This window comes from Triturus cristatus, chromosome 8, assembly GCF_964204655.1.
Source record: "Triturus cristatus chromosome 8, aTriCri1.1, whole genome shotgun sequence".
Lineage (NCBI taxonomy): Eukaryota > Metazoa > Chordata > Amphibia > Caudata > Salamandridae > Triturus > Triturus cristatus.
In genome coordinates, this window is record NC_140591.1 from 1,584,584,349 (window position 1) to 1,584,611,450 (window position 27,102).

At 43.8% G+C, this 27,102-nt stretch overlaps 1 protein-coding gene across 3 annotated transcripts in view; it reads right to left on the minus strand.

Moving 5' to 3' along the window:
- Positions 1 to 27,102, minus strand: part of FHIP1B (FHF complex subunit HOOK interacting protein 1B) — a 486,169-nt gene that overhangs the window by 285,103 nt on the left and 173,964 nt on the right. For all 3 annotated transcript variants that reach the window (XM_085623510.1, XM_085623509.1, XM_085623511.1), the window contains exon 2: positions 11,420 to 11,820. In XM_085623510.1, the coding sequence (XP_085479636.1) occupies positions 11,420 to 11,548 (129 nt within the window). In that variant the 5' untranslated portion in view covers positions 11,549 to 11,820. The remainder of the gene's footprint in view (positions 1 to 11,419; positions 11,821 to 27,102) is intronic.

Below are 27,102 nucleotides of genomic sequence, written 5' to 3' on the forward strand. Positions count from 1 at the left end.
TCAGCGGAGCGAAGCTGGCGGTTCAGGTGTAGAAGGCGAGTCGTTCGTTGAGGTACGCTGGGCCGGCGTTGTGGAGTGCTTTGTGAGCGTGGGTGAGGAGCTTGAAGGTGATCCTCTTGTTGACGAGGAGCCAGTGCAGGCCTTTCATGTGGACTGTGATGTGGCTGTGGATGTCGAGGATGAGGCATGCAGAGGCGTTTTGTATGCGTTGTAGTCGTTTCTGGAGTTTGACTGAGGTACCCGCGTAGAGGGCGTTGCCGTAGTCCAGCCTGCTGCTGACAAGGACCTGGGTGACCGTCCTTCTCGTTTTGGTGCGGATCCATCTGTAGATCTTGCAGAGCATGCGGAGGGTGTTGAAGTAGGAGGAGGAGATGGCGTTTACTTGCTGGGTTATAGACAGTGAAGAGTCCAGGATCACCCCCAGGTTGCGTGCGTGGCCGGTGGATGTCGGTGCAGCTCCCTGTGCGGCCGTCCACCATGAGTTGTCCCAGGCGGAGGGGGTGGATCCGATGATGAGGACCTCCGTCTTGTCCGAGTTCAGTTTCAGGCGGCTGTTCGTCATCCATTCGGGGATGGCCTTCATCACAATCTATATCAATTGATGTCAATAAGGTAAGCAGTTTCTAAGGATATGGAGAGGATTCAAAGGTAGATCGGTATAAATATCCAAAAGGTAGGACAGGGGTCTGCTCCTTTTTAGGCCTCGCATGCGAATGCAGCGCGCTTGCGCTGCTTCGCCTCGGTGAGATCTATTGTTGGTGCTTCTGTGTCCGGGCCTGTGGAAGCGGGGTTGGTGTCCGCCCTGTCGGCATTAGGCCCTGCCCACCCTGCTCAGACTTGCTCACGCATTTCAGGAAGCAATCTCGGCGTTCTGTACTTGCACGCGCTTTTCAGTGCTTGCGCTTTTCAAGAAGCATTCTCAGTGTTCATTTTTTATTTCAGTGTACGTGTATCACTGATTAATGTGTCCGAGTTATAATTTTCCATGCTCCATTGTTATGAGAGAACACGGAGTGACACACACATGTTTTATATTTACTGCTCCTTACCTACCGTTTGGTCTTCCGCAGCTCTAGTGGAGTTGTTTGAGCGGAAAGGGAGAGGTTTCGCTTTATTCTGCCCCACTTTCTGGTTGAACATCTATTTTGGAAGTCAGCGCAATAGCGCTTCCTCCCAAGCTGCATACTTAAACAACAAGCAAAGCAGGTAAAAGCGCTCCACACGCTGCACAACTTTTTTTTCTTTTAAATCACACATGCTACTCTGTTTGTAAAGCCGTTTGCGGTCGTAAAGCTGCTTTTAAGCTTGCTGCTGCTTGGCACTTCTAATCGTCTAGGGATTGCACTGAGGTGAAGGTGTTTCATTTTTAGGTTGAGTCTGGGCAGCTTGTTTATTTAACTGTTAGCAAATGGGAAGATCTTCAGAGGCCACGGGAGACAGAAGAGGGCAACTCAGCGATGCCTTCAAGCATTTGGAATGCAATAGGTCTCGCATTTCAGAGTCTGAGCTATTGGCATTGTAAATGACAATGCCTTTTGTTTACGTTTTAAAAAACAAAACATAAATAAGAGGCATTGTCATTAACAATGCCAAAAGCTCAGACATCGTAAATGCGAGACCTATTGCATTGCAGATGCTTAACCCAAGATATGGAGTGGTGCACCACCTGATGTGTAGACAAAGTTGTTTTTCAATAAGTCTTAAAGTCTTTCCTAGGTTTTCATACACAGTCCTTTATTACAAAAAAGTTAAATTTCAGGAAATTGTCAGCCAACGCGTTTCGTTCATAACAATGAACTTCTTCAGGGCAAATGAATAAGTGGCATCTCGTATGAAGTATAAGTGTGTACAGTGGGCTGCGTGGGCCTCCTTGATAGGGGCTCGCGGTCTGTAGGACACGAAATCTGCTGCCTTCTGCTCCGTCCGGTGATGTGATGCTTATACTTCATACGAGACGCCAGTATAAGAATTGGCTTGGAAGTTTGGTTTGCCCTGTTCCCATCATGCACTGGGACAGGTACAGACTAATTTGCATGTAGCCAGGTTCTGAGCTGGGATGGTGCAGTGAGCTAAAAAACGGTCATGGATTAAAACCATGATCTCTTGACTTGGTAAGAGTATTCTGCATCATTCAGAAACTCTGTCCATCACCACGCCCTTTTTCCCAAATCGTTTTTAACCACACTCAGTGTGGGAGGGTATGCTCAGACGTGAGTCCCTTGCTCATTGCACCATCAGGATTCAGGCAAGCCGGGCCGATGAAGGCTGTGATGCCAGAAACCGGTCCCCGGAAGCTTGTTTCCTTCCCAGTATAAGAATTGGCTTGGTAGTTTGGTTTGCCCTGTTCCCATCATGCACTGGGACAGGTACAGACTAATTTGCATGTAGCCAGGTTCTGAGCTGGGATGGTGCAGTGAGCTAAAAAACGGTGATGGATTAAAACCATGATCTCTTGACTTGGTAAGAGTATTCTGCATCATTCAGAAACTCTGTCCATCACCACCCCCTTTTTCCCAAATCGTACAAGGAAATTTGGCACAGCTCAAGTGCCATGGGCCCAAATGTGAGCAAAGAAAATGGCACCTTATCATCTGGTTTGGTAGCTAAAAAACAAACGGCTATTATAGGGTGTGCAGAAGGCCCCGGTGCCACTGCATATGCTGTACCAATGACAGCTTAAGCGGCAATCCAGCACAGTGTACAAGAGTCCTCTTTTTTGCAGAGGCCGCGTCTACAGAGTTGTGCGGCCTGGACATAAGGGTCTCCTGCTGCGTGGACCCCACCCAATAACACTCAGGCCAGCCTCAATTTACAAAACTGCATCAGCCTCAGAAGCAGGAAACCGCTTCTATGACAGACTGGAAGTCGTAAGAGGAAGGTTCGTCAATCTGGGCAGCAAGGGTGCAAAATACAAGGCGCCTTTTCTTCTACTTTTTAGGTGTTGTATGAGCCAGCTCGCATGCGTTGCAAGGCTTCTAGTAAGGACTTCCAACTCGGACCACACGCTTGTGTGTGTTTTTTTTTTTTGCTCACACGCTATTGGCCTTTGTATGAGTCTTTCTAAGAAAGACAGCATGCAATTGGCCAAAGGCGGGTGCATGTCCCTCCTTCTCTCTCCCCTGGCCTAGGGATCTTGGGAGCGAGCATCCGCGTCACTCGCAGGCACCCACATATGTTTTGTTGCATGCTTCAGAGCAAAAGCTCCCTGCCTCAATTTTTTTAAATAACTTCACACTATTCAGCACGGCGCCCATTTCAAGAGCGCCGTGCTTTCAACTTTAAAGCTCCATCTCCCCATAGGGTGCACTCCCTCCCACCAAACACAGGCTGCCTATGGAACTCTCATCCCACCATTTGCTGCAATGCAATAGGTCTCGCGTAAATCGGTGACCTATTGCATTGCAAATGCTTTTTTTCTTTTTTGTTTTTTAAGCGGTTGCAATACAAGAAAACACTACATCTAAGATGGTCCCAACTCTCACTGAGCAAAAGGTCACGTACAGCCCTGCACTCACCAGGCCCCGGATGCTTGCCACCCGAGAAGGCAAAGCAGGCTTTCTCCAAATCACTCACGGAAATTCATGCATGAACTGGCGCTGTGAAACAAAAAGCCTGACCCCCTCCGCCAACAACATCCAGCCGCTACCAGGACGGGAACCATTAACCAGGGTCAGCCTCTAAATAGACAGTGTTAAACCTCCTACAGTTTGCCGGCTCTTTCTGCGCCCTCTTGTGCACGACGCAGCCTATGTTTTATGTTCAACAGCAAGCTCGCGACCCGCGGGGTACGGTGCTTTGGTAATCATTGATTTCCGTGTTCCCCTTTGCAGAGCTGTTGTTTCAGATTGCGGTGTGTAATTGAACAATGGGGGAAGCCTGCGCAAGCAGAAATGTTCACTGCACCATTTATGTCAGAGGGGTCTTGCGCACTACGTGCTGCCTGACATTCCGTGATCTGTGATTTTTGGCAAATCACTTAATCTCCCCCTGTGCACGCACTCTACTAATTTAAATTTAAAAAAATAGCAGCGATCTCGAAAGGGCGGGCAAGCAGTGTTGTGTGAGGGATGAGGGGGTGGGGAGAGGGGGCAAAGGGAGATTAAGTGTGAGGTGGTATTTTAAATAAAAAGAAAAAACAATCAGACCTCAGAGGGGTAGTGGGGGCGGTCAAGCAGTGTTGTGGAAGGGGTTAGGGTGCACAGCAAATGAAGCTGCCAGAAGCGAAGCAAACAGAACACTTAAAGAGCAGAGGCAGGCCAACAAAAAGAAGAGTGCCCTCAAAGCTCTCTAAATAACCCCGACGGGTAACAGCACATGTAACAGGGCAGTCCTCATGGGAGGGTACAAAAGTCCAAAAGGAGGGACGACTAAGAGTAGCCACCAAACAAAAGCCAGCATTTCCAAAGGACAGAAAGGGGATCCATTTACAAAGATCGCCTGTTCTCCACTTAAAGTGTGTCCAGAAAAAAAACAATCCAAACAAGCCAAGACCAAAGTGCAAACTACTGAATATTTTAACCTCAAATTAGCATTCCCTTGCCCACATGTTTGATGGGCAATACCTATGATTCACTGTCAGATTACAATTTTTCAGAATCTGGTTTTTCCCCTGCAGAGTAGGGAATATGTATGGTCTCCTTGTGCAGTCCTAGGTCAAGCAGTCATTGCAGGAGTAACGGCAGGTTAGGGCTTTCAAACCTCCAAAAAGCAGTATGAGCCTCCTCAAAGGTACCCGCCCCCACGCACGTGAAGGTACGCTGCCACGTGGTAGTTTTTTAGAGAAAATCTGGACTATATAAATTATTACCACTGAAATATATATATTATGAAAACCAGGCATGCATATTGGACACGGTTTGTGATTTGGCGTTTCTCTCTGAAGTCTGCTACAGCGGAGTGCTACTTCTAAAGAGAGGCAAAAAGGGACAGTTTTAAAGGATGTCGTGCAGTGAGAGGAAATGGATTGTAAGCACTTGCTGTGCTCGTTTCAGCAACACACGGGAAGTCCCTGCTGTGTGCCTGCATGGAGGCAGGGAGCAGTATCTTGACAGCCGACTCACAACACAAAGAAACAGAACATCCACAAACAATATGCAAATCTGTTATATTGCGAAGAAAAGTGCTGGACTGCTTGGCCCCTGGCTGGAATAATGCCGTAAGATTAAGGTAGGCACGCCCGGTCCTTCTTTTGGGACAGGGTGCCGTCCCTGAACATAATGAGCAGGTCTCACGTTTATAACCTAGCAGCTATCACCAGTTCTAGCTTACTTGCTTCTTTATTAATTAATAAATATGCTTTCTCCACTCCCTAAGGGATCAACCCTCACTTGCTCGGTAATTATTCCACGCACTTGCAATCTCCTTGAAAAGATCTGGTTTAAAAGGAGAGCATTTCCCTGCACTTGAGAATATGAGGTAACTCCTCACTGTACGCCCACATGACTGTGCTGACCCACTTTACAGAAAGAAAAGATAACGTTGCTCGCCCTGCATGCATCAGTAGCAGTGCTGGAAATTCACATGCCTCGCAAACTCCTGCCCTCTAGCGTTGGGCACGTATGCTTGCAAGTGATTTTCCTTCGAAGTGTTTCAAGTTACTTGTTATAATGACTCCTCCCTTAGTTGGCAATGGACATGGGCATCGACTCCGGTATAAGATTGTTTTTTACACAGAGGGTGAGCATAAAAGCAAGGGTGAGGCTGGGATGGTGGCCATGCGTATAATTTAAGTGGTAAGTGTTGTATATAGAGACATCTGTAGTAGCCATTGACTACCAGGGAGGTGGGTAGGTGCCTGTGAATCTACAGCACGACACGCTATAGGGTAAGTAACATCCATTCATAGCTTGTGTGGCTGTAGAAAACATTTTTTGCATAGATGTAAATCAGTACTCCCATAAAGAGCTGGTCAGTTAGAGGGGGGTGTGGAAGTTTGGAACAGGGTTCTTAAAACTGTTTGACCAACTTGGGCTGCTGATAAGCCCAGAATTTTCAAAATAATGTTTTGTAAAGGTGTGTGGAGTTGACCTTGCAGCTGCCTTACAGATGTCAGCTAGGGGAATGTTTCCTAAAAAGGCCATGGTTTTTTCCTTGTAGCCCGTAGTCCGGAGGAGCGGGAGCATTCTTTTTGCTTTAAAGTAGCATGTCTAGATGTACTTGATGATCCATCTAGCTGTGCCAGCTTTTGATATTGGGCGACCTTTAGGAGGTTTAGCAAAAGTGACAAAAAGCGACACAGTTTACAAAAAGGCTTGCGCCTGACAGTGTAGTACATTTGTTCTCTCTTTACTTCTAAGGCCTGAAGTTAAACCTGCTGCAGAGTCTGGTTGAGGGAAAAAGACTAGTAGCTCAACTGTTTGAGATGGACAGGTGAAATCACCCTGGGAAGAAACTTGGGGTTGGTGCCAAGGACAACCCTATTAGCATGAACCTATATATAGGGTAAGTGAGGGCATGTTAAGCCACCTATGCATCTTAGTGAGGTGACAGTTATGTGGAAATACACTTTTCAGGAGAGAAACGGTAAAGGGGAGGAAAGCAGTGGCGCAAATGGAAGACTCATCAGTTTTGTGAGGACTACATTAAGGTTCCAGAGAGGGGCAGGTAGAACTATGGGTGGGATGACCTGTTTAACACCTTTCATGAAGGGTTTATAAAGAGTGAAGAATACGGTCTGTTTTGCACGTATTTTGCAATAGCCGTGAGGTGTAGGCGAATGAAGTGCAAGCTAAGCCTGATTTTTGTAGGTTAAGCAAATAGAGGACAATGTCCTGGAGCTCTGGTTTAAAGGGGTACACATTCTTAGAATTGCAGTAGTGGACAAATCGTTTCCACTTCACAGCATAGCAGGCCCCAGTAGTGCATATCTGTGCATTCCTGTGGAAGATATAAATACCCAAACTCGAAGACCTCATGTGCCAAATTTCTAGATTGAGTTTCCGTGGGGTATGGATGCTCCATCTAGCTCTGCTTCGGGGCAAGAAGGTCCAGCCTGCTGCGGAGCTTCTCGTGAGGAGTAAGACATCTTGAGGAGGGTTGAGAACCATTGTGGTCTGTCCCACTTGGGACCCACCAGGATGAGGGTGAGGAATGTCTGTTGTAGATTCGTTATCACATATGGAATCAGTAGCAGATGAGGACATTTATAGGACAATATCCCTGACTAGTTCATCCATAGTGCATTGCCCATGGCCTGTAGCTGTGGAAACCCAGAGGCAAAGTTTTGGCACTTTCATTTTCATGAGTGGTGAATAAGTCTATTTGCATCACCTTCCACCATAGGACTTGTTGAAGTGTCCTGCTGAGCAGGTCCACAAATTCATTGTCCACCCCAGGTAAGCACTCTGCAAGGAACTGATTGTAATGGTGAATTGCCAGAGGAATAATATTCTGCACCATCGCTGAGACCTGTTGTGAGTGAACTCCGCCCTGTTTCTGCAGACTGTAAATTTTGTCTGCTTTTATGAGCACTACTTTGCCCTCAATGTTCTGAAAGAAGGCTTTGATGTCTAAGCGAGTGGAAAGATGTTCCAGGTAAATGAAATGGAAAACCTGTTTTTTAGGCAACCAAAGACCATGAATGGTCATGTTGCGGTGGTGTACCCCCGGCCAACGAGAGACATGTTTGCGGTGATGGTCACTTGTAGAATAGGGGCCATGAAGGACCTGCCCTGCTACAGACTGTCCCATTACTGGAGAGAGCTAGTAGTGCTTATGAACACTAGATACTGTAGACAACCCTCCCCTCATGATCACTGTCCTGAGAGGCATTTATGCAACAGGCCATGACCGCTAATAGGCGCATCACAGTTCTTACTGGATGACAACGATGTGGCTGAAAAAGAGGCAGCAGCTGCCTGAAAGCCAATCTTGAAGTTTTTTGAGGATTGCCTCTGAGTTGTCTGAGCAGCCTGTGGAAGCAGGTCTCAATGTTGATGCTTTTTTCGATGCCATGAATCGGCTTCAAATGGTGTCAAGGCTGGAATGCGTCTTCAGATCCGAAGGGCGATGTGAATTGGCATACTTTGGTGAATCTTTTTTGGCTCAGATGCCTTTCCCTGATACTGACCAGAGCCGAAGATGGTGGAGGCACGGCAGATGGTTGTTTCTTGTGCACAGAGCTGGAATTCTGACTCTCTTGAAAGCGGTGCTTTGGCTCAGAGTGTTCTCTCTTATTAGACTTCTGATGTGCTCTGGCTTTAACGATACTCACAAGTCTGGGTGTGGGCTTACTCGGAGGCCCAGACTCAGCCTAAGTTAGTGGAACTACTTCCTAGTCTACCTCGGCGTTGGATGCCCTGGAGTCGATGAGCTCTGGACTGGATTGGTGAGCAGGAATGCCAAAAGACTGGATGTCTTCTTCCTCCTCGGCACCAAGGGGTTCTGGTTCTCCTCAGATATTCACGGTTTCTTCAGCTCTTAATCTCTGCAACCTGTGGAGATCGTCTCAGGGATATTTAGTGTGGCACTCAGGGCCTTTCCATTATGCCAATACTTGTTGTAACAAGTCTTTCTCTAAGATGGGGGTGGATGGAAAACTGTGAGGATCCAAAGCGTAAATGTGGAATACGTTGAATCTGGAAGCCCCATTGGTACATGTATGACTCCGAAGGTGCAGCACCAATATGTGGTATGATAGTTTCATGAGGATGGAGCTTAGACTTCTATGTGTAGGGCTCATCTTGGCTCCCATTTCTTTACAAAGGTGGCTGATCGCTGCTCGAAAACATGACCGAGGAGGACGGGAAGAATTCCTCTAGGGCAGGCACCACCGGCAAAGCAGTACTTCGATTTTCCTAGTACTCCCTGTTGTCTTTAACATGGATGCCCACAATCAAAACAATCAGAAAACAGATGAGAAGTGCACAATTGACCCAAACACGTACAAAATGAATAACAGGCAATTGGTTTTGACTGAATGGGTCAAAAACTGGGGTCTTTCTCACTGTCCTTAAGACGCTTGCAATTAGCTTGCCTCTCTCCCTGGGCTCTCCATCTATCCCCTCTAATTCAGTCAAAAACTCTCTTCAACACTGAATTATCTTTGACCATTCAGGTTAACTCTATGACCAAGAACATGATTTTAAAACTCCGTACAACAGTACCACTACTGAAAACTCGAGATCAGAGCATTCTTTTCCTAGCAAGGACTCGTGCTCAGATACTGCAATGGAGATTATGGGGGACATCCCACCAGAGCCTGAGTAAACTAGAAATAACACACACTTTGCCACCAACACGTTTGAGGCTTGAACGTTTCAGACAAAATCAATCTAGCATTAATATCATTCCACTACCTCCAAACAGGATTGATATCAAAATCCTCTGTTTGGTACCAACACCACACACGATACAGCCCCTGGCTACCTTTCCATAATATTCATTCCATATCTAAAACAAGCATTGGCAAAGCCAACAGATCTCACATTTATAAAGCAAGGACAAGCGAATTGCTCAGCAAAGCGTTGTTTAAAATTAAAAGTAAAAGAATACAAAATCAAAATACTGCAGGAACAGTAAACACAAACTTCAAGGTATTTCCAAACTGAACAATGAATTCACTTTTTCCAATTTTAGTACCTGGTTCGGTTTATTTTTCAAATACTAGGTTTTAGTTGCTTAAAATAACATACAGCTGTTTGGGGAAGTGAATACACAACTGTCACAAATTGAAGGAAAATGCTTGCTAAGGCCGATTTGCTTTCCACACAACACTGAACTGGCACAATCAGTGCCCTGCAGCAGTCCAGGGAGTGGATTTATGGGCCTGTGGGAGAAGGGACATCTCCAGCTGAAGTGAGTGAAGTAAAGTGAAGTGACACCCTTGTGTGCCAGGGTCTGGCCGTCCATGCAACAAGTGGAATGAAGGAGATAAAACAATCTTCTGTCAAACTCCAGCAAAAACATACTTGTTGCTGTGCTTTCACAGAAAATCTTGGAGAAGAGTGGGGAGCAACATGGAGAGAGAGCACAGGGCAGGGATTTGAGGGGGAAGCAGCACACGTCGGGAGAGAGCAAGAAACACACATTCACTCCATTAAGTGCTCAAAGAAAAAGTAGTTTTCGGATGTGAGTCGTGAAGAAGAAAAAAACATTCAATCAAACAGATGGTAAAGAAGCTATGCTCAGTGGGAGTGAAACAAACAAGAACAGGAAGTAAAGCAAACAAGCATTGGCATAGCCAATACGTCTCGCTTTTGGGACCTTATAAGTGTTTAGCCATGCAACAGCTGCATAACTAAATACTTATAAGGTCACAAAAGCGAGACCTATTGGCTATGCCAATGCTGGTTTCTGTTTATTACTGCTCTGTAGTAATAGTTGCACCCGTGCTTTAGCTTAAACATCTTAAGCTAAAGCCAGGTGCCGAGATTGCTTCAAAAGTAAAGAATTGTCTATTTCTTTACTTTTGAAGCAATCTCAGCACCCGGCTTTAGCCTAAGATGTTTAAGCTAAAGCACGAGTGCCACCATTACTACATAGAAGTAATAAACAGAAGAAAAAAAAAGGATTGGCTCACGGAGAACATCAAAGCGGCCGTGCGGCTGCAAATGTGAAAGTGATCGCGATCAAACATCAAAGCGGTCGTGCGGCCGCGAAAGTGAGGCACGCGCGCCCGCGCACATGAACTGTAGCTCTAGGCTGGCCATGGTAGCACTTTTTTGAGCCCTCACAAAAAGTCTCGCAAGATCAGCGCATGCGCTGGGTCAGGCGAGACCTAAAAACAAGCAGCAAGCAAATGAGACTGACAGGAATGGCAGCCAGTGATGAGCAATGGGCAGACTAAGCCTGCTGTGAATATTGGTTATGGCTTACAAGAGGTCTTTCAAAAACAGAACGCTATTAGCTGGCTGTCAGCAAGACCTAGTATAAAAGGAGATTCAATGAGGTTCAAAGCAGGCACCAATGACAACAGATATTTTTGTGAGCATATAAAATAAGCAAAGCTTGTTACACTTAACTAGGATAGTTGGTAAAGCCCACATCAATACAATCAAAGTCTGCATTTTAAGTGAAACTCTCCTAAGGACCGGGGTAATCAACAGGATGTGTATGTAAGATAACAACAGGATAGAGCTCACAAGGAAAGCAGGTTCTAGCTGCAGAATTTGGATTTAGAGCATCTTGTGGACAACAAAATGCCACAAGTATGTCAAGCCGCTCTAGTTTAGAAAATTGTTATAATGTTTATAGGCATCTAAACGTCAGCAGAAAACTAGAAAAATAAATGTAGCATAGACACCGTTTCAACAAGATGTTTACGCAAATACATTTTCATTCACCTCGTGAAACTGTGAATCTTTTCAAAGCAGATAGCCTGGACATCCAACTTCTTAAAACTAACACACAGGAAGCTCTTGCATCATGGCTTGGACCTCCACTTGGAACCTCCACTTAGACCCTCTTCTGAGTCACTTACCTGTGCCCAGTGGTTTTTGAAGACCATGAGACAAGTCTCTGGGTCAGCTGTGACTTGCGGCTGGAGGCTGGCATTCCGATGGGCCTTGTTAGCTGCTCCCCGTGGATTCAACTTACTCAGCCAGCTCATCCTCGCCGATTGGGGAGGGGCCAAGGTCACAGATGAGGATGAAGGTATGGCAAGAAGGGTCGCAACGGGTAATGATTGGAGGACATGGGTGCAGGTCGGTGGGAGACGATCACAGCAGTAAAGCCAAGAAAGGTTGGGAGGATACGGCAGAGATCATCAGCCGTGAAGGCTCAGTGTTCACATCTTCAGCTTGGTGCTTCTGGTCAGCAGAACTGCAGGAGGTTTCGTCATGCCCGAAAGCACTTCCAGTGCTGGCTTTCCAAGTAACTGAACTGTGGAGAATGGAAGACAAATGATAGTTAGTATCTGCCCATCACTGCTGCATTCAACATCCTAAACAGATAAGTAAACCGTCACTATCTTCCCAGCACACGACAACTGACACAGGGAATTAGTAAATTCAGTAGCAAATTCTTCTCATAGGGAAAAACCAGATAAACAACACTTCTAAAGTCAACACTGCTAAATGGCTGTCATCGGTAAATGTTTCCAGAACAGACAGGAATTTGTGAAACATTCGACTGACATTTTAAGTTCTTTCCTCATTGTATCTCCAAAAAAACATTAATGCGTAGGATCTGTTACTTGACAGCGTATGAACACGTATACAAATATTTGCATGCTCGTGCCTGCACTGTAGACATCAGTATATGACCCACTCTTCAGCACCCCAAGCACATTTCCTTTCACGGCTATGCTTAAGCAAGTTTCTATGAGCCAACAAGCAGAAAGACATGAAAGTCTCCCTTGATGCCTGACCAACATTCGGAGCATGTGAACGATTCATTCAGGCCTGGTCAGGACATGTTTGCTACTAGGTGCTGGGAAAGAGATGAAGAAAGAGGAGAAATACATGTGCCTGCACTTGTGAGTGAAGAGAAATGTAGGTAGATTGTCTCCAGAAGGTCCTACAGAAATCACTAGTGAGCAAATGGAGCAGAAAAGGGATGCAGCCCTGATGGGAACAAGGCGAGAGGGTCTTGTAAATAACACCGAGCAGTGAAATATTGGTGATGTCCATCTCGGCTGGATTGGTCTTTGATAACAGTGAGAAGGGATACAAATTTATCTCATTCTCAATCAGTAATGGGGAGCTACACAGATGCAGGCGGCCATTTTTCTGAGTGTTTTTCTGGACCTACTACAGTTGGCGAGATCAGTTTGCACATGGGCTTTCCGATGGATAATTCAACATTGTGTGGCAAATCAACTAGTTGTTGAAAGGACCTGATAATTTGAAGAAGCACTTATCAGTGAGAGCTTCGGGCAAGGGTAAAGTAGAATCATCTAAAGAAGTGGGAAACCCACCATGGCAAGCACTTTAGTGAATTCTCAACACACAACTTGGAGGCAGACATTTTATATATGTGACAATTCAAAGCATTCTATTCAAGGGGTGGAGAACCCTTGGCCATTGTTGCCCGCACCAACCTGGACAATATCATCTCAAATTTTGAAACAATCCCGAGTCTTAGAAGTAAAAATTAAATAAATCAAAACATTAAAAATGCCATGTAAAACTGGTTATCTGAACACTCTGCACATCTTGAAATGTTTGTAAAAATATTTTATCATCCAATTTTCTTCATACAGTAATTTTCGTATGCACATTTCCCCCATTCAGGTTTAACTAAAATCACAAACAATTTTAATACACAGCAGCAACATTTAAAAAAGAATAAGACCACGGAATAGACTTGAATGTACTCCAATACTCTAAAATGACACATTATTTCTTTAGAACATGCTAAAATATAACCAAGACTGTCATCAGCCATGTGACTGTTGTAACACGCTTACATACCAACTCCTGTAGTACTCCATATTGACATAATATAGTCAATTAAAGATCACTAATTCACCCCCATGGTTGTGCAGCCAACCAATACACCAACCGCTGCAACTCCACACCAAACAAACTCTTTCAATGTAAAGGAATTAAAGTAAATCAAAAATGCAAATGCATTACCATCAGTCTATTCTGGAAGTATGGGTCCAGCTAACACTATATTAAGACGCTTAACATACAAAGCACAAGTTGATAATCTTTGTAGTGCTTCAACAGCCTTACATCTCCTAACCATCACTAGCGTGAGGACAGTATAGCATACACTGCCAAAAAAAAACTCTTTGCAAAAGATATCAGAAATAAGATAATCACTCTCTGTTTAGACCTCCGATTATAAACATAATCCTTCAATGTATTGCCCACATCATGGGGAGAATCAAACAGAATGAACCAAGTAGAATTACCACAGATCTGGTGTAGTGAACAAGCACTTCTTGGCATATCAGCTCAACACAAACACTTGCCACAAACCGAGAAATTGTCATTAACCTGGTCTAGATCAAAATCAGCAATTAACTAAAGGGCAGACTGTGGTTCGTTCCAATGCCGATCAAGACTAGACATCAAAGCATAAAAGCGGACGCTTATAAAACAATAGCAAAAACAGAGCTGCACCACATTTAGAAGTAAAGAGGTGATATGTTACAATAAAGTATATCGCAATTAGAGAGTAACAAATTCTGGCATGATCCAGTTGCGTATCTTCCTTTATTGTTCCATCATTAGAAATTCATAAAAACCTCAGCCAATGTGTTTTGTCCAGTAAAATCTTGGACTTCTTCAGGGCAGAGACAATTTGATGCATCAGTGTCAAAACATCCAAAGGTCAGGACACATTCCTTTGAGGTACAAGCCAAGGAGCGGTATCTGTATGTTCACACCAAGAATAAAAATTGTCACGGTGCAGGGGTAGAGTAGGCAACTCAAGTGGTATTGAGGGAAGCTCCATTCCATGCAACTAACAAATCCTGGAAAATCCCAGTTCCTTGTACTGTGTTTCCAATGATAGGTAACCTTAGGATGGGTGGGGAATTAACCACCCTGCCAAATACACTTTGATAGGTGTCAACAGGATCGGCGATCCAGCTAAGCAGCGCGGCGTCCTCCTCGATGTAACTGGGCCAGTTGCGAAGAAACGCAACTGGATCGTGCCAGAATTTGTTACTCACCAATTGTTATATACTTTATTGTAATCCAAAAAAACAATGGAGAGAGTGAGGGTAATGAGGATCCCGAACCCCCGGTCTGGATAGGAGTATAAAACAAAGGAGGGTGAGAGATGCAGTCGAAAAAGATTCAATCGAAAAGAAGGGGGAGAGATAGAGAAAGGAATAATTCAGGGCAAAAGAATTTCCTATTTGGAAAAAGACCCATCACTCACCAACCTGGTTGGTGACATCCTTCATCATCTGGGTCCCACCCTGACCGCCGAATGTCGTCAGGGTGTGCTTTGACGCCTGGAATTCCAGCGGAGCGGGTTTTCGTGTGTGTAGGTGAGTGAAAACGTGAATGATGAAAAATAAAAGTGATATATTAAAAAAGTGTCAGCGGTGTACTTCCTAACAATTTAATATGAAGCCACTTGGCACGATTAAAACCTGTGAATAGATATTGTAACTGGTATTAATGGCCAGTGATATCAGTGTTGGTATGTGTGTGTGGTCAACATGTTTCAACCTTTCTAGTAATTCTTAGGTTTTCGTCAGGACCAGGAATTTGAGGAACGGGGGGTCTGCAGTCGCTAAGGTGCACCCACACCCTGAACATCTGTGTACTACACCTTTATTAGAGAGTAGTTTGTTGGGCCTTCAAGCCGTTCTTGAAGGATGATTCGGATGTAAAAAAGGCTAAATATAATGCCTCATGGTTCCCGTGGGGAGCGTGGGCTCTGAACCATTGGTTCTCTCACCGGTACGCCCGTTTACACACCTTCTTCGGGGTCCCACAGTTACCAAATGCTGCAGTTACGATATCTATTCACAGGTTTTAATCATGCCAAGTGGCTTCATATTAAATTATTAGGAAGCACACCGCTGACACTTTTAATATATCACTTTTATTTTTCATCATTCACGTTTTCACTCACCTACACACACGAAAACCCGCTCCCCTGGAATTCCAGGCGTCGAAGCACACCCTGACGGCATTCGGCGGTCAGGGTGGGACCCAGATGATGAAGCATGTCACCAACCAGATTGGTGTGTGATGGGTCTTTTTCCAAATAGGAAATTCTTTTGCCCTGAATTATTCCTTTCTCTATCTCTCCCCCTTCTTTTCGATTGAATCTTTTTCGACTGCATCTCTCTCCCTCCTTTGTTTTATACTCATACTTTATTGTAACACATCACCTCTTTACTTCTTATGTAGTGCAGCTCTGTTTTTGCTTTTGTGGATCATATCTTCCTGGTGAGGGAGACATCTTTGGGCAAAAGGTGCGTACAGAGAAGTGCACACAAGGATAAATTATATATTATCCAATAACAAAACATAATATGGGTGATTAACGGTGAGGTTGCTTTGGTAGCTTTTCTAGGTCCACTGCCCATTCCCAGGTGTTTCCTGTTAGCTTATAAACCAATGTCAGGAAATTCAACCCCCCACCACACCTCTTGTTGACCGGCTTCTTTCAATAAGACAAAAAAACTGGATACCCACATACCTCAAATGGAGAAAGAAAGCAGCAAACTAGCCCATGTAATGGAAGGACATGTCTTTTCTTACCCAAAGCAACAAACCTGAAAGTTACCCGCCTTTAAGTATTTTGACATGTCTCTGAGACTGCTTTATTTCAAGTTTGAATCTTCTAACATTACTGTTAATCTTCAATTTCTTTGATACGCCAACCGCTTCAAAACTCACCAATCAATAGGATCCTATCAATAAGACTGGCTGACTGGGAACACCACTGCTTTACGCTAGTTTAGTTTCAACTCAAATGTTTTACGCTAAGCATGGGCGATTTTCAACCTCACCCCTACGATGTTTCAGGCTCTGACAGCAACAGAACAACATCGTCTGCACAAGATCAAAAATAGTATTACAATAATAATAATAAATAGTAATAACTACTCATCTATAAAAACAAACCAACTGATTTCTGGGTGCTGATAATAAAAGTTAATTATTGCCCGAGCTTACAGTACTTAAAGTATCGAGTTTGGAAGTATGAGAGACTGGGTAGTCAGCAAGGATTACAATCTGTGACTTTTCAAGTTACACACCGATCTCGGCAAGGGATGCACTAGTTCACTGGGCATATGACTAGCTTTTGACATTTATTAGCATTTACATTCAGACTCAAAATGCCTTACTTCCAACATACACCTATAATTATAGATGCCGGTAGGTAACAATTCTAAGGTCAAATTAAATAGCACAGGCTGAAGACCCCAACTCTGGTGAGTTATAAACTCTAAAGGGAAAAATGACAAATCTATTGGCAATATTTGAGCTTTGATGTTGGGAATATGTAGTTTAAGGAAGTGAGAACCGACATACTTGCGTTATCTCTATCAAGGTAAACAGTTGCCAAAAGGATGTCACTATTCCTATTGATGAGGTTGACAAGAGCTCCAATATTTATGTCTAAACTTTTAACGAACCCCCTGGTAGGCATCAGTCATTTTTTAAATCACCCCCTCAAAGTGTATTGTTAGTACTCAAGCAAAGATGTTCGCAGTTTAAAAGATAAACGGGTCTGTATATAAAGGGACAATTACCATCTGTGCCTGATTTCAGTCTAAAGGTTATCATGGCATTTTCCATACATGTGGGCTTAATCCCATATAACAGTCTAGTAAAGTAGAATTTCCCCAGATTTCCAATAAAAATATTAGGAACCCGCAACAAAGTTCAGAAAGAAAACCAATTAGACCATAAGCTTTGTGTGACATAAGTTAACTCAGTAGCAGAATATACCCATTATTTAGTTATCTATCTCACAATTACTGAAGCATAGCCCATTTTAGGTTGTTGTAAACAAAATAAAAAAATTAACCCCTTCCCTGCTCATGACGGAACCGTTCCGTCATGAGCCACGGTTGCCGTGTGCTCATGACGGAACGGTTCCGTCATGACAATCCTGTCGGCGGCCGCTCCGCCTGCGCGGCGCTGTTTCCCCGCCTGTGCGGGGCGACAACGCAAATGGGCGGAGTCATGACGGAACTGTTCCGTCATGAGCACAGCTCAACTGTGGCTCATGACGGAGCGGCTCCGTCATGAGCACAGGCCCGCCGCGCTGCCCCCCTGCCCCCCCCAGCGCTGCAGCGGAATGTCCGCAGCAGCGAAGGGGTTAAGTCTCTTGCAGAAGGGGGGACAGATATCAGTATATAACTATTATTGATAAAGGTGCAAAAACCTCACTGTTATCTTTATCTTCTACCATTTCCAACACTGGATTGTTCATAGTGACTCGTGATTTAAGGGTTCTGATTTTTTTACTTCGGTTAGTAAGAGGTGTTCCTGCCCTGTCTCCAGCTTCCCCTAAGAATGCTTGGGCGGCTTTATAAACACAATACTCTACTCTCCGATTCAGGAGATTATTGAGGGCAAGTCACACCTCAACTAAATTATGAATGCGTTTCCTGTTCAAGAATGTGTATAAACAAGTCTAAAGACTTAAGTTGAGTTTCTGAATAGTTTTGTCTCTCCCAGTCCTCTACTTTTATGCAAATAAACAGAGCGTACACGGTTTCTCAGAAATAAAATTTAAGGGTGTCCAAAACTTTGACAGAATCACTGAGGCTTCAATAATATCTAAACAGTTAGATTTGAGGCCTAATTTAAGAGTCTGGCTGATTGGGATATTGGACAACTCTCCCATCCACCATATTACAGGAGCAATTGGATACAATGGACTGGCAATACAGCGGATGCGCTATCCATCATGTTTGTGATGGAGTAACCCATCCACTGAACTCTAAATCCGGCTCTTAATTACTCAACTCGCTACAAAACTTAGGACCAGTTAACAAAGAATTATTCTGATACAATCTTCTAAAGACAGATTTTTTGCTGCAAAGAAAGTTTAAGTTTAGCGTAATTAGAGCATTATTACATATAACCATCAAACAAAATTGAGCATTATTAAGTGGGAAACTAGGAAGATGGTGTTACTATGCAAACATTAATTTGAAAGACTACAAAGATATCAACTTATTTTGTTTTGGTTTTCAGAACTCGTTTGGTGGATTGAATTTGCTATAATTTTAGACGGTGGTACATGCAGCCAATTAATCAAAGATAAGCTAGTTCAGCAGGAGGAGTGTAAAAACTTTTATTTAGGAAACTCAAACCACCTGCCTCTCAACGGCCACAAAGTCAGCAGTCCCGTAAATTCCATTCTCATAAATGTTTTCCCCACAGCTTAATGCAGCTCCTCCTGCCTTCTGACTTAATTATCATATTATTGTCATATGAGGGTTTCTACAGATAGGGCTGTAAATGCCACAAACACAGCTAACTGCATACATGTGAAAGGCATGCTAAAACTGCCATGGCTACAGAAAAACACCATTTGCTGAATACCCCTAGAATGGGACGTACAGAGGCTGGAATTCTACTCCACATATTAGCATCATGCAGTATCATCAATCACAAGATTACAATTGAGAAACTCGTCTACAATTTGTGCATTAGAGGGTCTATTCATGAATTCGCCTAATTCCTTCCTCGGAAGGCGGCCATTTCAGATACAGCTGAATAACCCTGTCACTGCCTGAAGAAGGGTGCCTTTGAGGTCTACTAACGCTCCACTTCCATTCAACATGTACATGAGACTGCCGCCCCCTTTAATCCACAAACAAAGTAAATATCAACCTTTGCAGCTTCGTTTCTAACTTTACTGTGACCAATTCTCCATCAACCAAATCTCTTTCTGCCATTCTAAGATGAAGTCCTGAACGGAACAAAATCATATGAAGTTAAGTGAATCCACATCACTACGCCTTATGGCCAATTAATGTTTCTACACAACAAGGGAACCAGAGAGTCCTCAGGGACCTTGGGTAAACACGGTAGTACAAAACTATGGCCCCTGGACAAATGTTATCAGCTCGAGCTATATTAAGCACCTACTCATCCTTTATGGCCAGAGTAGGTCAAATCAAATCAAATACAACTTTATTAGAGCATGATTACACAAGTCATAAAAGTACAAATTCATTTATAATAGTACAACACCTAATATGGCCAAACATACAAAGTTAAAAATGTGGAATTCAATCAAGCAGGATTTGGCAAACTTGTGATTCATAATAGCCCATTTTATAAAACCCAATTAAAAATATTAAAATACTATAAATGGTTAAAATATTATGAATCTCTGACTAGAAATTAATACCTGTGTTATAAAGATGAACCACTTCTATCTTCATTTCTATTTGTTAGTCTACTACCCCCAGTCTTCCTTCTTCTAATACATAACCCTAAAAATAATGCTAGGGAAAAACATACAAACAGGTCACTCAGGGTCTTTAAAAAGCACATGGCCACCCTGCATTGCTTAAATTTGTGGTACCTCATAATTGGATAAATATTTTTTTTTCCTTTCTGCTATATAAAACTTGCAGAATAATATTAAATGAAGGTCTGACTGAGAGGAATAATTATTACATGAACAAGGTGGCAAGTCTGAAAATGTGTATATTTTTACTGGGTACTCGAACATTAAAGGGATCAAGTTCATTCAAAACCATAAAAGAATAAATCTGTGCTGGGAATTATTAATAGATGTGAGGTAATAAAAACCTTCCTCCACTCTGGGTGGAACTAAAGCATAGGCAATAGAAGAACTTTGAGTACAATTTTTTTCTCCTACGGGCACACTTTGCTTTCTTCAAAAATAGCTCAGTTAGCCTTGTCTTTGTAATCTTTTTACAGTTTTCAGGGTCCTGAAATAATTCGCCTAACCCTAATTGTGTCTCCACGTAATTTAACCAGCCAATCTTCTTATAATGTTCCAATTTACAGCAGTCCTTAATAATACACCGAGTCAGATCTACAGTTGACCTCCGCCAGATCGAAAGCCACAATAAAAGTGGTGCCAGTCTAATACAATCACTCAGGTATGGTAACCCCAGTTCCAAATGTAAAATATAATTGGAAGAAGATTGGGGTAAAGATGCCCGGTTTTTAAAAAAGGTGTCTTCCAGTTGCTGAAGATATTCAACGTTTACCATCCGCCAGACACCCGCCCTGTAAGTTGTAGTAGCCTTGGTTTTTGCAGAGTAGATATTTTTGACTGAATCCAGTGGGCTCGCCCCTAGCTTCTTCGCAAAGCTTTTAATGCCTTGGAGACTCCTTTCCATACTCTGGGCTCTTACTGCCACCAAGTTAGACCAAGAGTGATTTTTATTGAAAAGTACTCCTCGGTATGAAAAGCAATTGACCACCTCAATCTTTTTTGATGCCAAATTAAAAGTGGGGTGTTTTTCCCCTCTAGCTGCCCCTGCTACTATTATAAATGACAGTTTCATTTACCTTTAATCTAGGGAAGCCATGAATGATGCGTAAGCTGTAATTGGAGATTGCAATGCTATTCCCGTTCTGGCCATTAATACCGCATCATCGGCATACACGAATATCGGGAGGGGGCTATGGTCGAATTTAGGAACGTCCCGTGGTGTAGCAGAGAGGGCGGCCTCTAACCCATTTGTGTAGATAGAGAAAAGAAACGGGGCGAGTACACATCCTTGTCTCACTCCCTTTTCTATCTTGAAGGAGCGCGTGCACTCCCCATTCCTGCTGTATCGTACACAAGCAGAGGCATTGGCATACAGCTGTCGAATAAATCTTATTATTAGTGGATCAATGCCCATCCCCTCCATCATAGACCACAGCCTGTGATGCAAAATGCAATCAAAGGCTGCGGTCAAATCCATAAAGGCTATATAGATTTTCCCAGTTTTTGTCTTGGTGTATTTTCCTATGGATAGAGAGAGGTTTAGGCATTGATCCACTGCCCCCATGCCCTTCCGGAAACCATATTGGACCTTCATAAAAATGCGGTTATTTTCAGCCCATTCCTCTAATCTAGCTAACAGGAGCCGTCCCACGAGCTTGGCAGTGGTATCAAGGAGAGAAATTGGGCGGTAATTGATTGGGGACCCCCTATCGCCCTTTTTATAAATTGGCACTATTACGCTCTGTTTCCAGGATGGAGGTGATCCCTCTAACTGAATGGAATTAAAAACATTAGTTAATAAAGGGACCCACATATAGTAGTTCTCCTGTAAAAGATCGATTGGTATGCCATCGGGCCCTGGAGCCTTTCCAGAGGAACACGATTCCAGCCCCTTTCTAACCTCTTCTATAGGGAAAATTAACCCACCCTGGGCTACAATCACTGAGCCGGGAGGTGAAGAGATTAAAGTGGGCCTGGGACAAAAAAAAAAATCGAAGTGTCCCACCCAAGCATCTTCATCTACATGTAAGTCCAGGGTGGGATCATTGGAATCTTTAAAATAGGGGGCATTCACTATTTTCCAAAAATCCCTGCTACTGCCTGAAATGGCTACAGTTTCAAGGTCCTCCCACGCCTGTTCCCTTAATTCTTTCTCTCTTTTCACTCTTGCTTTCTTATAGTCAATACGCAGTGCTCGTATCTTTATAGAATCTCTAGGGGATATATTTAAAGCGTTTACAAGAACTTTTTTTGCTTGCGAGCAAGCAGGATCAAACCAACGAATGGTTGGGATGTTAGATGGTGCCTTTGTGCGAGTGAGTCCTCCTTTTAAATCATCAGAAGGACCGTAAACTGGGTTATCAACAGTATGGGCAGGGGGCTCTCTTCCAGACATGATATCATTTCATTTTTGGTTTGGTCTAAAATTTCAGGGACCAGGTTTAGCCTTTGGGCCTGTGACCATTTCAATTGGTATCCATTTTTCCTGGACAGGGACACATCCTCCATTTTCTGATGTTGGACTTTTAATTTAGACAGAATACTTAATTGAATATATAGGATGGCGTGGTCACTAACAGGAAAACTGTGTGCCACTGTTCCTTTTTAACAAAGCCAATGCTAGAACAAAATCTATCACGGACTCTTGGTTTCCCCTTCTAAAGGTGCTCCCTGTCTCTCCTACTTTTACTTCATTCATTATTTCCAAGTCCCACTTACATATTAATCTATTTAGGGATTCGCCATACTCATTGTGTTGAAAATGACGTAAAGGGTTACCATAAGGATCTTCCAGACCACATACCATAGTCCCATTATATTTACATAGATGGATATTAAAATCCCCCGCCCATATAATGTTTACACGACCCCTAGTATTAGTCAAATGAAGATTCTCTAACTCCACTACTAGTATGTCCAAGACTACCTTCATATTACTCCCAAACTCATTATTATAATAGTTAATGAATAACCAAGTATCCCTATTTTTATTAGTCATTTGAAAAAGTTGAAAGTGGCTGTTGGTAAGGCCAACTGGTCTAAGTTGATAGGGTGTAGTATTTCGCAATAAGAGTTAATAGCCCCCTCCCCCTCCCCCCCCCTCTTCACCCTCCCGGATGTCGATGGAATTGCTGGGGTATGAAAACTTCAAAACCCGGGGAAGAAGACTGGGTCCGTAGCCCAAGTCTCCTGAAAAAATATAATCTCCAATGATTGCCACAGGGTATGCCAAACAAGATGTCCTAACTTCGAGGCTATTCCTGCTATATTCCAGGATCCCATAGTGTACCCACTTTCCTCTACACTAGTCAGCGAAGGTACAATACTCATATCCCTCTCCTGACTACTTGGATTGGTAATTGCTAAAAAACTAGACCTCTCTATAACTGGTGAGTTTGGGGGTTTAGCCTGTGGTTTTAGCACCGGAAGAACCAAAGTATATTCACTCCCTGATAGTACTAATGGTGGAATTAGTCAATCACACGCCTCCAAATCTGAGAGAGGTGTAAATCTGTTCTGCAGCCTTAGCCCTAAACTAGCACTGAAGCCTTCATTAACTCTCTGGTCTATATCTGCTGGAATTCTACTATTTCCATAATCCCTATGTGGCTTAACACGGAGTATAAAAATGATCCAATGATAAGGGGATGGTCTGCGAAGTCCTTGGGAAAATCTGTGAAGGTTATCTAAGAGAGAAGGTCCCATATACGGATCATTAAAATTAATAACCACACAGTCACTAGTAAAAGATTTTCTTGTACCACCCACCCAGTCCACTCTCCTTGCCATTATGATTTTAGTGAACAGTTGATAACTCCTCATTTGTGAACCCTTGAGATTGGCTGTTGGCCAATGACAACATTTGTCCATCAGCTGTCTTGTGGATTCACTCTGATTTTCTCAAAGTGGGGGTACATTCGCCAAAACCAATACCAGTGGAGCTGCTGCTGGTGGGAGATCAAGAGATTGGTGCAATTGGTTACCTGGTGCTCCTATATAAATCTCAGAAGATCCTCTTACTCGCTTAAGCCATCTTGAATCCTCTTGGGATGATGGTACCTGTCGCAATGAATCCCTTTGAATCTTCTCTTGAGTGTTTTGAGTATCCCCATTTATGTTTGGATTAAAGATTCCTGTTCGCGGCAAAGAGGGGGGCAAAATATTATCAGCCGGTAGAATTGGCATTGATTTACTTATGGATGGTTCCAAACGGTTATTCAGTTGAGTTGGATTGTTCCCCCTAGGAAATTCCTGGATAGAGTCTCTTATAGGAGGGGCTCTAGATAAAAGTCAGTTCTGTGACTCCAGATCCGCCAGTCTACTTTCAATTTCAGACAATTTTGTTAAGATAGGATCCATTATAGCTGCCAGCCTTTTAGTTACTTCAGTCCAAAAGGACTCATCTGGGGGAACTTGGGGTGATGAAGGACTATCCACTAGGGGGACTACTGTTATAATGTTTGGTTTTGTCACCCTAGTTTCTGGTCCTTTTAGTTTAGTAACCAGAGTGTTTTTAGATTGTTTTTGCCTCGTGTTTATAGTACCCCCTGTTCTAGTGCGCCAGGCCGGTGGTTTAGGAGTAAGCTCCTTTCGGGGCGTATTTACGGGGGATTTTTTCTATCTCCCTCCTTAGTGTGGCCTGAGTAGGTGAAAAGGAAGGCCTAGACTCTTGTTGGCCTGGTGGAAGATCCGATGAGGTAAGCAATATTGGAGATGATTGCGTGGCCTATAAAACTTCGTTGGATAAATCAGGAGTTACCCCCAGAAGGAAAAGATGAGGCTCCATTGAAAGGCGCCTTTCAGTTAGCTCTATTTCGTGTGTAAGAGCACTTGCTGCTCTAATCAGAAAAGAGTCCAGGGTCGCAGTTACCCCTCCTATATTCTTGTCCCCCAAGGCACTTCTTTTCGACATAATTTTGCCAAGATAAAACAGTACCTGACCGTTATGCTGATGTTAGAGGGGGGGCCTAGTCCAGACTATTCCGGGCTCCGACTGGCGTGGACGGGCCCTCCCTTGGCCCGGGCATCACCTGGGTACGTCCCGCGCCGCGGGCCGGCGTCTTGCCTTTATAGCACGTCCGTGCGCTAGTCCTGCTAAATGCTGTGGTCCCCCGTGAGTCCCGGAGCAGTCCGTGTGTCAGGCAAACAGCGGGGAGCCAGGAAACAGTTTGTGCTGCTACAAGGCGCCGCAGGCCGGTGTCTTACCATTATAGCTCGTCCGCGCGCTAGTCCTGCTGGATGTTGTGGTCCCCGTGAGTCCCGGAGCAGTCCGTGTCAGGCAAACAGCGGGGAGCCAGGAAACAGTTTGTGCTGCTACAAGGCGCCGCAGGCCGGCGTCTTGCCTTTATAGCGCGTCCTAGTCCTGCTGGATGTTGTGGTCCCCTGTGAGTCCCGGAGCAGTCCGTTTGTCAGGCAAACAGCGGGAAGCCAGGAAACAGTAGGTGTTCTGTTCATTCAGAAAGTAAATGAGCAATAAAGACACCTTTAAATCTTGTTTTAATCTTGACACATTTGCTGTCTGTTCAAGGACAGAGGTTAAATGTCAGTCTTTTTACTAATTGTTTCTCATCTTATCCTTGAAAATGGAGCTTACTTTTCTTTCCCTTATTACAGTTTGAGGTTTTTATCAAGTGAGCGGTTGGACAATCATTGTTAAACAAAAAGCTGTAAGATGTCAGTCTTTCTTTCTAACACACATTTAAACAGCTTGCAAATTAATAGTCCAAGTATTTCAAAATATATTAGGAATTGTGAAAACTTTTGTAGTAATTAAGAAGTGTGATGGAAACAAAGATTTAAATAGGAGCAAAACAAATTAGAAAACGACTTGGTAACGTGCAAATGACAGGTATTTGCAGAAACTCGATTTTCAGACATTGTACACTATATAGTTTTATCAGTATACAATACCGTACAAATGTTCTAGAAGTCTCCACGAGGTGGAGGGGTATACATGTGTTTTCACTACTACCGCTTGTGCTCTGTGTGTATGCATGTATGTAGGAACACGTGCTGCTTCTACAAATACTCTACGTGTGTTGTATGATATGAAATAAAAAAACTAAAATGATAGTTTGCTGCATCTATAAGCTAATTTATTTCCTGTGTGATGCTGCATTGTACTTTTGAGATACAAACTTGTACCTAATACACTGCAATGCAAGCCCTCTAGAGAGGCAGGAAAAAACACCAATCAGCCAATGGCATGAAGCGAGGGCAATCTGAAAGACAAGACCAAAGAATGAATCCCCGACTTTCAACATCTTCACAACGAGGCACATCTTCAGTCTTTCCACTGGTCTCGAGAAACCCCAGAGAGGATCTACAGCTGTAGAAATATTTCACGTTAACTGCATGTCACGGCATCCAGGACTGCCACTTAGAGTTGAATATTTTCAGCTCTTCCCTCTAAAAGCAAGTACAAGACAATTCAGCACCCTTTGCATGCTGAAAAATGTACCCAACTCTGCAATAGCCCGCCCATATCTTGGAAGGCCCAGCTGGCCTTCCCTGTCTTAAAAGACACCCGAAAGCGTTTCGTGATATCATCACATGTTGCAGTTCCACCAGATGGCCCTTCGGTCTACCTTTACAGGTTTATTAAAGTGTGTTAAAGTGCTTTGACCCTACACTCAGGAAGTGTAACACAAATTTCTGCGTAGCCCTGGCAAACAACCCCCTTATATTGACAACCTATCCAATAGCTCTTGCCAACTCCTTTAATTCCTGGCTTACTACGGCCTGTGACAGCTTGGAACCCCCAAACCTCTTCATTCTCGTTGTATCAAGACCAGGTGCCTTGGCACATGGATGACCTTTGCGTCATTAAGAAGCACTGTAAAAAACGTCACCGCCTCTAGGGTAAATCCCACAGCAGAGCAGCTAAACTAGTTTACAGCGCCTCTCTACAAGAACATACTTGAGCTGCTCCTAGCACTACTATTCCATCAGAACTGGTATTCCACCCAGTGGTCCTCTGAGCTGGGACTTCTGACTGCTCCAGTTTCTGCCGCAGAAATCTCTCCTTTCTCTTTGACCACAATTTGTTATTAGCAGCCCAAACCAATCAGGCTGCAGAAGTCTGCTATGCTCTCACCAGGAGGTTTTTAAAAGCCCTGGCTCTTCCTCCTCTAGGTGAGGCAGTCACTCATGCATTAATAGCCTCACGCTTGGACTATGACAGTTCTTTATACTTACACCCTGCCTGTCTGGTTTGGCGCCTTCAAATACTTTAAAACCGGGCAGCCCGAGTCCCCTTCATTCTTTTGCCTCGCGCCTCTGTGTCCCTCCATCTTAAGAACT